General features: G+C 40.2%; 1 protein-coding gene across 1 annotated transcript in view; it reads right to left on the bottom strand.

Annotated features, from left to right (window-relative positions):
* FBXL2 (F-box and leucine rich repeat protein 2) overlaps positions 1–15718 on the bottom strand; it is a 393398-nt gene that overhangs the window by 311120 nt on the left and 66560 nt on the right. Inside the window, exon 2 of the mRNA XM_085607622.1 lies at positions 8510–8568. Coding sequence (XP_085463748.1) covers positions 8510–8568 — 59 coding nt within the window. The remainder of the gene's footprint in view (positions 1–8509; positions 8569–15718) is intronic.

The following is a 15718-nucleotide window of genomic DNA, read 5'->3' as shown; positions in this document are numbered from 1 at the left end:
CTACTACTCCACTCTACTACTCCACTCTACTACTCCACTCTACTACTCCACTCTACTACTCCACTCTACTACTCCACTCTACTACTCCACTCTACTACTCCACTCTACTACTCACTCTACTACTCGCTCTCTACTACTCGCTCTCTACTACTCGCTCTCTACTACTCGCTCTCTACTACTCGCTCTCTACTACTCGCTCTCTACGACTCACTCTCTACGACTCACTCTCTACGACTCACTCTCTACGACTCACTCTCTACGACTCACTCTCTACGACTCACTCTCTACGACTCACTCTCTACTACGACTCACTCTCTACTACGACTCACTCTCTACGACTCACTCTCTACGACTCACTCTCTACGACTCACTCTCTACGACTCACTCTCTACGACTCACTCTCTACTACTCACTCTCTACTACTCACTCTCTACTACTCACTCTCTACTACTCACTCTCTACTACTCACTCTCTACTACTCTCTACTACTCGCTCTCTACTACTCGCTCTCTACTACTCACTCTCTACTACTCACTCTCTACTACTCTACTACTCACTCTCTACCACTCACTCTCTACCACTCACTCTCTACTACTCTACTACTCTCTACTACTACTCACTCTCTACTACTACTCACTCTACTACTCTCTACTACTCACTCTACTACTCACTACCGCTCACTCTCTAGTACTCTACTACTCACTCTCTACCACTCACTCTCTACTACTCACTCTCTACTACTACTCACTCTCTACTACTACTCACTCTACTACACGCTCTCTACTATTCTCTAGTACTCACTCTACTACTCACTCTCTAGTACTCTACTACTCACTCTCTAGTACTCTACTACTCACTCTCTAGTACTCTACACTACTCACTCTCTACTACTCTACACTACTCACTCTCTACTACTCTACACTACTCACTCTCTACTACTTTAGACTACTCACTCTCTACTACTCTCTACTACTCACTCTCTACTACTCTCTCTCTACTACTCTACTTCTCACTTTCTACTACTCTCTACTACTACACACTCTCTACTACTACACACTCTCTAATACTCTCTCTACTACTAACTCTCTACTACTCTCTACTACTCTCTACTACTCTCTACTCACTCTCTACTACTCACTCTCTACTACTCACTCTCTACTACTCACTCTCTACTACTCTCTCTACTACTCTCTCTACTACAACTCTCTCTACTACAACTCTCTACTACAACTCTCTACTACAACTCTCTCTACTACAACTCTCTACTACTACAACTCTCTCTACCACTCTCTCTCTACTACTCTCTCTCTACTACTCTCTCTCTACTACTCTCTCTCTACTACTCACTCTCTACTACTCACTCTCTACTACTCACTCTCTACTACTCACTCTCTACTACTCACTCTCTACTACTCACTCTCTACTACTCTACTACTCTCTACTACTCACTCTCAACTACTCTCCACTACTCACTCTACTACTCTACTACTCACTCTTACTCTCTCTACTTCTCACTCTACTACTTTCTACTACATACTACTACACACTCTACTACTACTCTCTACTACTCACTCTCTATTACTCTCTCTACTACTCACTCTCTACTACTCTCTACTACTCACGCTCTACTACTCTTTACTACCTCTACCACACTCTCTAGTACTCTACTACACACTCTACTACACTCTCTACTACACACTCTCTACTACACACTCTACTACTCTAGTACTCACTCTACTACTCACTCTCTACTACTCACACTCTACTACTCACACTCTACTACTCACACTCTACTACTCACACTCTACTACTCACACTCTACTACTCACACTCTACTACTCACACTCTACTACTCAACTACTCACTCTCTACTACTCAACTACTCACTCTCTACTACTCGCTACTACTCGCTACTACTCGCTACTACTCGCTACTACTCAACTACTCTCTACTACACACTCTCTACTACACACTCTCTACTACACACTCTCTCTACTACACACTCTCTCTACTACACACTCTCTCTACTACACACTCTCTCTACTACACACTCTCTCTACTACACACTCTCTCTACTACACACTCTCTCTACTACACACTCTCTCTACTACACACTCTCTCTACTACACACTCTCTCTACTACACACTCTCTCTACTACACACTCTCTACTACACACTCTCTACTACACACTCTACTACACACTCTCTCTACTACACACTCTCTCTACTACACACTCTCTCTACTACACACTCTCTCTACTACACACTCTCTACTACTTGCTCTTTACTATTCGCTCTCTACTACTCTCTAGTACTCACTCTACTACTCACTCTCTACTTCTCTACTACTCACTCTACTTCTCTACTACTCACTCTCTACTACTCATGCTCTACTACTCCACTACTCTCTACTACTCTCTCTCTACTACTCATGCTCTACTACTCTCTCTCTACTACTCTCTCTCCACTACTCTCTCTCCACTACTCACTCTACACTACTCACTCTACACTACTCACTCTACACTACTCACTCTACACTACTCACTCTACACTACTCACTCTACACTACTCACTCTACACTACTCACTCTACACTACTCACTCTACACTAATCTCTAATACTCTCTCTCTGCTACTCACTCTACACTACTCTCTAATAATCACTCTCTGCTACTCACTCTCTACTACTCTCTAATACTCCCTCTCTGCTACTCACTCTGCTACTCACTCTCTACCTCTCTCCACTACTCTCTATCTCTACACCTCTACCTCTCTCTACCACTCTCTATATGCACATATATATATGCATATATATGCATATGCATTTATAAATATAAATGCATGCATACATATACATATATGCATACATATGCATGTTATGTACATGAAAGTTTGAAAAACACTAATACAAGCAAAGCTAAAAAGCCACCTAATTACAAACAGAATTGCTTTAACTTAAACGAGGGCGAGACCTATTGCATTTTCAATGCTTGTTTACTTTAGTTCCATCAAGAAGGCATTCAGATGTGTCACACATATGCCATAAATTCAGAATGTTAGCACTCTAGTTGCTCATTAGATCACTGTAGTAAAGCAACTGCTCACCAGGGAAGTCTGCTGCTGGTATTGAAAGTGCATGTTTCAGTCTGTATGTCAGAATGTTTTAATGAAATAGAAGAGGATTTGAGAAGTCCCTCAAAATGTGCCCTAATTTTTCTTTCTGCAGCACTAATCATACTTTCTATGGCAACATGAACCCCCTCATCTTGTTCCTTTTTAAATTAAATGTTTTAAGAGTTACCACTTTATTCCAATCAAGATGGCTTCAGGTGTGCCATACGTTTATCATAAGTAGGACTGTTAGAGCTCTAGTTGTTCTCTGGAACACTCTGGGAAGCTGCAGTAGAACACAAAGGAATCAACTGACAGTCTCTGCCCTTGTTGGATGTACATGTTTTACTGAGAATGTCAGACTTCATTCTCACATGACTGAGAAAGATAATGTGAATTTACAGAAAATATGCTCTCAGTAAAGCTTATAGATCACCTTCCAAACCTCTGTGGGAAAAGCACAGAAAATAGTTCTCTCAAACATGATTCATGAGATCCCAGCAGAAGGCTTTTTCACATGGTAAAATCACCTTACAACATACCACAATTCCTAAAATGAGTATGGTACCATCAACAAATGATTTATAATGTAACTAAAGTCTTAAAACCTTCTATTAACTGCAATGCTTTTTAATGAGGTGCTATCATGTATATTGATCCCAAGATGGCTGCCAACACTTCTTGGATGAAGTGCTGACAGCAAATCAGATCTCACCATGAGATGTGTGGTTAGGCTCCGCCCAGATATATATGTGATTTTACTTTTGATTTTCTCAGGAACTACTAAATGGATTTACACCATTTAAGCAAAAGGCACGACTCTGAACCAAGGTCTACCTTTCTGCCAAATTTGTTGTAATTCCGTTCAGCAGTTCGGGCTGTAGCTGCGGCTAAAGGTCCTATGGGAAATTGCATGGGGTAAACACGTTTTGGGACCCCCCTTTTTTCTCAGCCCCCGCTACACGAATCATCCCGAGACTTTCAGGATAGGAGCGGACCGGAGCTGGCCAAAAGTTTTGACAATTTCGCGAAGATTCGTCAATGGGCACCAAAGTTATTCCAAATCGAATGTTGCGGATTTCCTATGGAAAATAGGTCCTAACTATATCTACCTACTGGCGGCCAGTAGGTTATATATATATATATATATATATATATATATATATATATATATATTCACAGAAAAAAACATAGGTTTCAGGGGTGTTATAGTTAGCTGGCCTTTTCACTCGTACAAAACCATAGAAATTCCTCTGTTATAGTTAGTTCTGCTAACTATAACTCACGCGCCCGCAATGCACTGCTGATGATGTCACATATTGCATCATTCATGACATGGTCAGTGACATCACCAATGACATCTCAAATGACATCACTGATGACATCACTGATGACATCATCCAGTGAATGTGGTTTAGTTTGAAATGTAAATATGTATTATATATATACCAATCTGTATTGAAGATTGAGTGGATATAGAACTGTCTGGATGGAGGATTTAGTAACTGTCTGACTGTCTTTTTAAGTGAGTAATTAAAAGTGTCTCACTTAATACATGGATTAGTAACTAAACTATGTGAATGTGTGCAGCACTGTCTCTGTTGTTGTATAACACGCTGCATCAGTTGGTCACTAACTACATGAGTGTGTATATTAGTTATTGATTAGTTGGGTGAGTATTTGTATGGGACACTGAGTTTGTGTGTGGTTGGATGGGGTGTGTAACTCTATGCATAGATGTGTGAATGGTTGATTGACTAGGTGTATAGGTTTAAGATTGCATGTGGAAACAGTTGTTCGGGTGAGTGAGTGTATTTGTGTGTCGGTGAGCGAATATATGTTTTATTTGTACATCTTCAACAAAGTAAAAAAATAAAAGGCATTGTATGTGAGAGTTGGTGTATATAAATAAGTATGTGTAAGAGTCAGTGATTGTGAGAGTAACTATAGGAATGAGTGTATAATTGTAATGGTGATTTTTTAACATATTAGGTATGAGTTACTATGTGTTTGAATAAATGAGGTGTGTGTATAATTGTGTAAGTGAGTAAATGTAAGTGTGATTCATTTTTTTCATGAGTGAGTAGGATGACTGCATAACCGACTAAGATGACTGCTGATGTGTCAATGTCTATATGTGTACAAGTGCATTTGATAGTGTTCTATTAATTAGTGACTGCATGTATGAATGATTCTGTTGTTCAATGGGTAGTTGTGTTTGTAGACTTAGGAATCAGTGAGTGGGTATGTAGTAACTGGTATTGGTGTGTCAATGGTTTCAAATATGGTACTCTGTATTTTACAGTGAGTGATGAAAGGTTATACTAGTGTATGACGAGGTGTATCAGATTGTCACATGGATGATGTCATCAGTGATGTCATTTGAGATGTCATCAGTGATGTCATCAGTGATGCCACTGACCATGTCATGAATGATGCAATATGTGACATCAGCAGTGCATTGCGGGCGCGCGAGTTATAGTTAGCAGAACTAACTATAATGGAGAAATTTCTATAGTTTTGTACGAGTGAAATGGCCAGCTAACTATAACACCCCTGAAACCTATGTTTTTTTCTGTGAATTTCAAAGGTTTTTTAAATGCTAATTTTTAAGTGTGATAGTAGTTATACCTATTTTTTTTGTACTGATTTTCTAGTTTTTTAACTGTTTATTTATAAATATGTTATTCATTAAATAACATTATACATTTTTCAGAAAATTTCAAAAAACAATTAAAACTGAAATATTGATTAATTTTCTTGTTTTCATTTTTTATTTTAATATATTTATATTATTTTCTTTAAAAAAAAATTCCAATTTTTTTCAGTCGTGCACTCAAAGCGTACACATCACGGTGAGTGCGCGCATTCTAGCGGCCATTTTAGAAAAGTCATGAAGGATCCGCGTATGGTGTGCGACAGCTGCGTGTTTTTCAGTTACATCATATACATTTAATATCACGTGATGTGTGCGATTGGTATGCGACCAGTCCGCGACTCCTGCTCCAGCACATTTGCGACACATGCGCATTACGGCACGAGATGTTTGCGCGGGTGTGGGTCCCGCGTGATATCATATACGTGCTGGGGCGCGCGACTCCCACAAAATACATTTTTGTTCCAAAAGGATATGTATGTGTCTTTAATATACATATTAGGGCAAGAGATTATGTAAGATATTCATAAAAATAATAGATTTGTACTTATAATAAATGTATATTATTTTTAAATATATTTTCGCGAAGTCGGGTGCGTGCATCGTGAGTGCAGAAAACCAGGTCAGCAGAACTGTTGTAGAGCCAGAGAACCAGGTCAGCAGAGCTGCTCTAGAGCCTAAGAACTAGGTCAGCAGAGCTGCTCTAGAGCCAGAGAAACCAGGTCAGCAGAGCTGCTTTAGAGGGAGAGAACCAGGTCAGCAGAGCTGCTTTAGAGCCAGAGAACCAGGCCAGCAGAGCTTTAGTTAACTCCTTCTATTCTAAGCTCAAGCAATGTATGAGCTGAGAAAGGCCTGTAGCTGCTAGAATGCACCTGTTTGAGAATGTAACTGTCTATCATATCCTACTGATGTAAGCAGTTCTGTTCCCCCTCCCACTTTGTTGACTAAGTGATTAATCATCTGCCCATTAGTGGCTGTAACTATTGCTGTGTATGTTTGTACCTTCTATTTGTAACTACATGCTTACCAGTGCAGAAAACTCAGTATAAAAGGCTCATGGTCTGTGTATTCAAGTCACTACCTCCTGGAACACTTGAGGGTGTTGTATGGATGTGGTCTCACTCATGAGTGAATAAACTTGTTCTTTGAATTCCAGCTTCAGTGCCAATCTCTTTGTTGGTTTAAGGACCCGTTGACAGATAAGGGTGAACCCATGCACCGGTGGGCCTCTAAAAAGGCTCATTTCAACATACAGAGGAGCCCATTTACCTACAAAATCTTAGAAAGTGTTAGGAGATGCCAGTCCACTGAAAGCAGGTGCATGGCATGCACAGCATATTGTGCATTGCAGATTCTTCATTCGCTCTCTGCAACTGCATAATAAAAAAAAGAGTGTGTGGCCACACCTATCTCGGTTTGATAAATAAGTACAACACGAGGTCTACAGAGAGCAAAAGGTGGACTGCAAAACTGAGATTATACTACAAGCAATAATTAACAACTTGAAATTCAGTGAGTTGGCAGGTAACCAGGATTTATTGGCACATTGGTCTCTAGAAGATACACCAAAGTGGCTTCATAAGACTCAGGACATGCCTCATATCCCAAAAGCGGGGAACCAAATTGAAAAAACTGCAAAAGCAAAAGGCCTAAGAAATACTTAGCATCAAAGGAAGACAGAGGCTGGGAGCACCAATTGCATTACCAAGTTTGGCTTGGCATGTTTAATCTTAGAAATATGGGTGGTTAGAAGAAATTGTTTAGCAACCCCGCACCCTCTCACTCCCTTGATCAAACACACATGCACATTTCCACAGGCACAGGACTAACCAGAAAAAAAGATACAAACTACTGGCACTTCATGCCAACAATGACTGGGGAAAAAGCTTACAAGGATATTTCTGATAAATGAGTATTGATCAAATGTACAGAAGTAAAGGATGATTACCCAAAGACCGACGCTCAGATGGGCCCAAACATAATTTGATATAGAGTGAATGAATTCTGCAAGTATGGCAGACAGACATAGGGCCTGATTCCGAGCACGGCGGGCCTACTGGTGGTGGTGGTTTGCCGGTGCCACACACAGTATTTAGAGTGTGTAGTACCACCAAAGTCGTAATCAGGTCCATAGTAGCCTGAAATATTCCAAGTGCAGATATGTATTAAGTGCTTAAATCAGAAGGTATCCAGACATTACGCTACTTAAATCCAAAGGAGCCTGTTGATCTAAAACAGAAAAGTCTTCAATAAAAACATTTTATTCTTTGCATTGTACCTGTATGTGTATCCCAAGCTGCATTGTATCCTAAAACTACATATAAACTAGTTCGACATGGTGACACTCCTGTAGAATACTCAACATTGCTGGACCGGCAACCCAGTCGACCAGGACAAAATATTATAGGGCATAGCTGCCTGGGATTAGTTCACTGTTCTTAAAAATAGTACTAAACAATTAAAAAAAAAAATACACCATGAAAAATACAAATCAAGGTATGTCAAGGAAAATAAGGAACCAATTGAATAGCAGACAAAAAAGGCACCTGTCACTATCCTGAAGTTTCCTGCTGAACCAATGTCTGATATAGTGCAAAAAATGATTTCCATGTTGGTTATCCAGTAGATTGGTGGATGTGCACACTTTTCCAGACAGTAAACGCAAGGTAAGACCATCATTAAAAAATATAAGTTGACAAGCTAAGAACAAACTGTAAATTGGATTCAAATTATGAAGAGGTACCTCAGAAGAAGTTCTTTTGGTAGTTTTTTGTTAATAAGATCTTCATCGTTCAAAAAGACCTAGAAAGGAAAAAATGAGACTGGATTAGTGAAAAACAGATCAATAGATATCGATGAATCAATGGGAGAATGAGCTACATCTACTCTGTAGACCCTAATTAGTCCACATCTCTAGCTCATTCCTATTACCATTTTCTATAGATACAAAAACATAACATAATACACACAATAGGGTATTATAAGTCTTTTCAGTAGCCACACTAGGCTAGGCTTACTAAAATAACGGTTATTGCCTTGAAACGAAAATAATTATTGAATGACTGGGGTGTAGGTTTACAAAAGATTGCTTATGTGGCGAAACACAGTCTTAACATCTGAACTAACTTTACAGACAAAAAATGCAGCTTAACACTGGGTGAATATTGACGTTTTTACGAAGCGGCCTTGGCAACAGATAGCACATTGTAACTCAAATAAATAATGGCTTGTCTACATTTTTAAAACACACTGAATACTGTTGTTCAAATACAATAAACACAGAAAACGGCAGCTACTATTCTGGAATTGTGAGTTGGGTACGACAAAATCCACATTATATTTGTTATAGAATGGGGCAGTTGTGAAAGTGAAGGCGCGTGCACAGGTTCCCTTATAATGTGGCTGTGGACAATTTTAGCACGTATTTCTGCCCATCCTGAAGTTGGTGTATTCATGTGAACAGTGATCAAATAATTGGAAATGGATTCAGTCCATAAAACTCGGCAACAGTTAGATGAATTAAGTACATTCTTTCTCTTATTTGCTAATAGGATTCCACACATTTGAGTGCCCTGATCACACATGTAACTTCAAAATCTGGATAGGAGTAGTATTCACATTTGGCTATATATACACATGTCTTGGACAACTGGCTGCTTCACAACTAGATACAATGAAACCAGGAGAAGACTGATTTTCTAGGATTAACAGCAGCTTCTTCTGGTCTAGACTCAATGGCTGCAATCTAACAAGCCCAAAATTCAGGTTTCACATGCATTAATCTTTCAAAACTTAAAACATAAGAACTCAGCAATCTAACAGAAAATCACCTTCAGCCATTCCACACCCATCCAAGACCATGTGAAATACAACTCAAGCAAATATACCAGCTGAGGAGACGCCAGCAACACCTAAAACCTGCTATCAAGACACGCAGAATACTTGCAGCATCGCTAAAATAAAGCAATAAGGCAGAATGTCAAGAAAGCAGCACATACAAAAGCAGCTTTGCCATGGACATCATATTACAGAACTCTGGAAGATGCAAACAGCTCCAGAAGGGGCACATCTGCAGCTCTGACAATGATCTCAGCAGCCGCACCAAGCTGTCTTACAGTACTTGCCCTGTGTTGGCAGGGGGCAAGATGCATAGTTTCACCACAGAGAAAATGATCATCCTGGCCTTGTATGTAGCTGCTCTAAAATTGAAGGTCAAATAGGGGAACTAAAGAAAAATATGTGTCCCCTCACTTGTAAGTGGTTCTGTGTTCAGGCACAACACAGCAACACTCTGGCACAGCTTAACATCAAATATGTATAAATGAATTTCCCCAGGCAAGGAACATCTAACACAGATACGGAGCTAGACGATGGACTCTGGATCTAAACCAAAAGTACCCACCGACATGGCAGAATGAAAGAAGTAGTGGCATACACTCTCACAAAGGAAATAATTGCTGGAATTGCAATGTCTAACATGTAATGAAAAAAAGTGATATAGGAATGCTTGAACTAATCTCAGCCATTGGTAAATAATTATTCAAGTCGCATCCCAATCCGTCGATATTTTGCTCACTATGCCACCTCAGTTTGGACCCAGCCATATGCAGATCGGTCTTGACCTTGCTTAAGTATAACAGTCCAGCCCGAACTGCCAGGTCAGATCCTTTCCGAACAGAAACACAAGCTACCCTAGACTGGTTTCACGCTTTTTAGGGCTCATCAGTCGGGTTCACTTGGTTATTGAAATGGGTTCTGACCTACACATCTCAGGCATGATGGGACCAAGCACACTGGTATTGTATTGATCAAAAGGATTGACTTGTGTCAACCTCTCACATTCAGCCACACACATTTTTCTAATATTTCACATTGGTTCATCAATTGGCACACCCTGTACCACTTTTCACAAATTAAGAATTTCACTTTTCTCTATGGTAAGGAGAGACTTTTAAGCATTAGTGGTTTAATGAGCACATTTGTATGTTGGGAGCACCACTGCAAACAATGCACTCAGCGAGTGCCAATAATTGCCGGTATAGACTATTGGCTTCAGTGTTCCAATGTTTGGATTTCTGTTTATCCCTGCATAATTCATACCATCGTACCTTCTGTGGGTGACACGTTTGCATAGCCCTATAACCCATATGCCTCAAACTGTACCATATATTGAAGATCTCCAACAGCTCAGGCAAGTAATTAAGAGAAAGGGCCTTTAATAACTGCAGTACCCCTCAGCAGAAGGCTATAATGCTTTATGAAAATCATAGTTTGTTTTGCTTCTAAGCTCCTTAAATTGTGATTGTCATCTAACTGAACTACCTCAATTTTTTAGAATATGAACATTGTGTTGGCCTGCTACTGAAAATAAGGCAGGTGTGACTTTAGGAAGTCATTGTTCCATTTTTGCACTGAACAACTAATATGAATTTGACACGTTTAGAGAAGAGATGCCTTGTACTCCTATCTTCTTTGGGTGAAAGTGGATATAAAATTACCACAATTTGCTTAACTGCTCGAGGTTTACAAATTGCATGTGACAAAGCCGATGCGGTCAGTAAACTGTATCTTAGACTACGCCCCTCATTTTAAGCAGCTTAAGAATTCCGATGGAACTGGTAAAGGGTCTGTGGTATTTCATCCGGAGATTTCACCTACTGCAGGCAAGCAAAATCTTCAGGAAAAATACTGCGGAAAAATATGCAGGAATTGTCAGGTAATCTCTATTAATTGATTAGTAAAACAAATTACGTGAACCTTTTTTTTTTAGAATCTTATTTTTAATTTTATCAAACAAGAAACTTGTGATTTTGTGTTGCATTGACAGACCAACAGCAGTTGTGCCTCCCCCCACCACCCCCCGATGTACACTATGTATGCCATTAACATTTATTCTGAGCACCACATAAGGTATTTCTTTTTTTAAAACATACTGAACCCAATGTGTGTGTGTATGTGTATATATATATATATATATATATATAAAATCCAAAGTCCAACACTGTGTGTGCTCTCAGGGTAAATCAAATTCCACGACCTGAAATCGTAGGCAAAAACGTTTATTTAGTGTAAATAAACACTTTTGCCTAAGATTTCAGGTCGTGGAATTTGATTTATCCTGAGAGCACACACAGTGTTGGACTTTGGATTGCGTTTACTGCCGGTACGCTGTGCCGGTGAGTGTGCCACCTCTCAAGGGTCCCAGTGTTTCCGGAAGGAGCTTACTTTTGGAGGAATATATATATATATATATATATATATATATATATATATATATATATATATTTTCACTAAAAATACCATAGGTTTCAGGGACGTTATAGTTAGTTGAACATTTGACTCATATAAAACCAGAAAAATTCGCCTGTTATAGTTAGTTGAGCTAACTATAACTCGCGCGCCCGCAATGCACTGCTGATGATGTCACATATTACATCACTGATGACATGGTCAGTGACATCACTGATGACATCTCAAATGACATCACTCATGACATCACTCATGACATCACTCATGACATCATCCAGTGAATGTGTGTTTCTATAAAATGTAAATATGTTTTATATATATATGCCAAGGTGTATTGAAGAATGAATGCATTTACAAGGGCCTAAGGAATTATTTAGTATGTATGTGACTGACTGTATAAGTGAGTGATTGAACGTGTCTTACTGAATCCATGGGTTAGTGACTAAACTGTGTAAAAGTCTGTATTAGTCTCGCCATTGGTGTGTAAGCAACAGCATGGGTTGCTGAATACCTACATGAGTGTCTATATAGGTTATTGATTTGTTGTTGTCTGAGTAGCCGTATGGGTCCCTGAGTGTCTGTGTGGTTGGGTGGGTGTAGGAGTCTGTGCATAGATGTCTGAGTGGGTGATTCAGTGGTTGTATGGATTAAAAAGTGCATCTGGAAAGGGCTGTATGGGTGAGTTAGTGTGTCTATGGGTGTGTTTATGAGTGAATAAATGTCTCTGTGGTATATCTGTGACTAACTACATGTTTTAAGCCACTATATGCGAGTGTTGGGAGTATATAAATGAATATACGTGAGACTAAGTTATTTCAAGAGTGGGTGTATAAATAAGTGTCTGCTTCTATCAGTGATTGTAGAAGACAGTAAATATGTGTTAGTATCTGTATAAATAAGTGATGTGGTATGTCTAGAAATAACAGAGTTGGTGTGTATAACTGTATACATGATTAAATGGGTATGTGATTCATTCTTTGCATTACTGACTAGGAATGTGAGTAACGATCGATGAGTGGCAGCGTGTGACTACATGTATAGATGTAAGAGTGCATATTATAGTCCTCTATTGATGAGTAACTACATGTATAAGTGACTGGATGTGTGTGTAGACCTAGGAAATAGTGGGTGCTATGTTGTATATGGCATTCTTCTGTGTATGGTTTCAAAAATAGTAGTCAGCATTTTAGAATGGGTGTATCAAAGTTTATATTAGAGCATCAGTATATGTGCATCAGATTGTCACGTGGATGATGTCATGAGTGATGTAATATGTGACATCATCAGCAGTGCATTGCGGGCGCGCAAGTTATAGTTCGCTCAACTAACTAGAACAGGCAAATTTCTCTGGTTTTATACGAGTCAAATGTTCAACTAACTAGAACGTCCCTGAAACCTATGTTTTTTTTTTGTGAATTTCTAAGGTTTTTTAAATGCTAATTCCTAACTATAACGTCTGTAAAACCTATGGTTTTATTTAGTGAATTTCGAAGGTTTTTTAAATGTTAATTTCATATTTTAATGTTTATGAAACCTATATTTTTTCTATTATATTTTTAAATATTTTGGAACTCTATTATACTTCTTCTTTTAACTTTAAAAATCATGTAATGTTTTATATCTTCCCCCAAAAATATGTATTTTTTTGGGGGGGAGAAAACTGCACTCCCATACCGGTAGCGTACCAAGCTCCATCTCCACACGAATCCTATCCGCCATATTGCTAAACTCGTAAATGATGCGCATTTCTTATCCGACGAGTTTGTGGCACCGCGTCCCGCATAACATCATATACGCATGAAGTCACCCCAGGTACTACTTTGGTTACGCAGTACCAAGCCACGCGTTACGTCATGTACGTATGGGGTCGCGCCTGCTGCGCGTAGCGTATTCGACGAGTACACGCTGCCAGGTCCTGTGTTACGTCACAGACTTATAGTATCGTGCCGGGTACACCAATTTTATTTTTGTCTCAAAAGTATATCTAAATAACTTTAAACAGTATATGAGAGCACGCGAAAATCTAAATTATTTTAAACATTTATATATTTCTAACTGTAATAAACTTCTATTATGATAAATGTATTTTGTCAAAATCGTGTCGGGTTCGGCCTCCTTGCGAGCTAGGTGCGCGATTGCCATGTGACCTTAAAAAAAAGCATTTGATTGGTTCATAACATTTCCCATTATAACAGTTGTACGACCCCACCCATTTTACTCATTCTCTCTAAAGCGTTTGATGAGACACCTCTTCTGCTTAGAAAGTGTTTTCCTGTATACACATCTTATACTACACACAACGATCATATTCATGCTCTGTACATTAGCCTTCCACGTGTGATTGCCATGCATCTCAAACATTCCATCAAAAAACAAATATGTGTTGCACGATGCCTTTCGGCCTGGGTATTGCTGGCTCTGAGGAGCATCATCAGCCACGGGCAGACTGCACATCCCAGATCACATGCCATCTCATTGACGATAGTTTCCGCCGTCCCGACACATGCTACACTAATCTAAATTGCACACTCTGCGAGGTCAAAACTACAAAAGAAACACACATAAGTACACTTCATGGCCAGGCAGGAACTGAACAACTCTCAAGTCCCCGGAATAATTATTCACACCCCTATGCTGGCCTGGCGTACGCAAGCCCAGCCCACTTTGCGTACGTATAAATAGGATAACCACGACGCCACACGTCCCTCTTCTTCCACACTACCTCAAATGATTTGCCGCATCCACCTCGCATATCACAATGCGCAATAAAAAAAAGAAATGGATCCATGAGGTGAACTCCAACCTGGCAATCAACACGGGCTCTAAATTGTGAGCCCTACTGCCCGTCGTCTACGAAAGGGATCCATGAGGTGTACACTCTCCTGCAATCAACACACCATCTGAATTGTGAGCACTGTTGCCCATAGTGTTTGCTCACACAACAATGACAGCAGGTAAGCAGATCTGCCTGGGTGCACAGGGCCTCCAATTGAGCGCACTGTGGCGACAGGGGCGGGGTGCTTCAGCCTAGCTGCGCAGGTCCGAACAAACGATATTGCCATGTGTTATGATGTGATCTTTGACCTCATTCAGTCACATCTCTGTCTCATTTTAAAGACCTGCTGGACTGTACTGTAGGCCTGAGCAAGCAGGCAGCGCTGCCCTACAGGCACCTCTTCAGCGCGGTGCTGCGGGAGGGATGGGATGCATCAGCCAGACTGCTCACGTGCGAATATGCGATATTGCCATGTGTTATGATGTGATCTTTAACCTCATTCAGTCACATCTCTGTCTCATTTTAAAGACCTGCTATGGTAGGCCTGAACCTACGGGCAGCGCTGCCCTACAGACACCTGTTGAGGGCGGTTCTGCTGGAGGGGTGGGTTGCATCACCCAGAGTGTGCACGTGCGAAAAAGCGATGTTGCCGTGCGTAATGATGTGATCTCTGACCTCATTCAGTCACATCGGTCTAATTTTAAGGACCAGCTGGACCGTACTGTAGGCCTGAGCCAGCGGGCAGCGCTGCCCTACAGACACAGCGTTGGCTTTTAGGACACTGTAGTGTGCTCCTTACTAAGTGTACATATACACAGGCTCCCGCCACTGCATTACACGCGCACATTATGCTTCTAGCATGCGCTCTGTTCCTTTGTATGTGAACGTTGGCATAAAATATTATTTAACCTTGTGTATTCTCGTGCA

Source organism: Triturus cristatus, chromosome 5_2, assembly GCF_964204655.1.
Source record: "Triturus cristatus chromosome 5_2, aTriCri1.1, whole genome shotgun sequence".
Lineage (NCBI taxonomy): Eukaryota > Metazoa > Chordata > Amphibia > Caudata > Salamandridae > Triturus > Triturus cristatus.
This window is presented reverse-complemented; position numbering and strand designations above follow the sequence as displayed.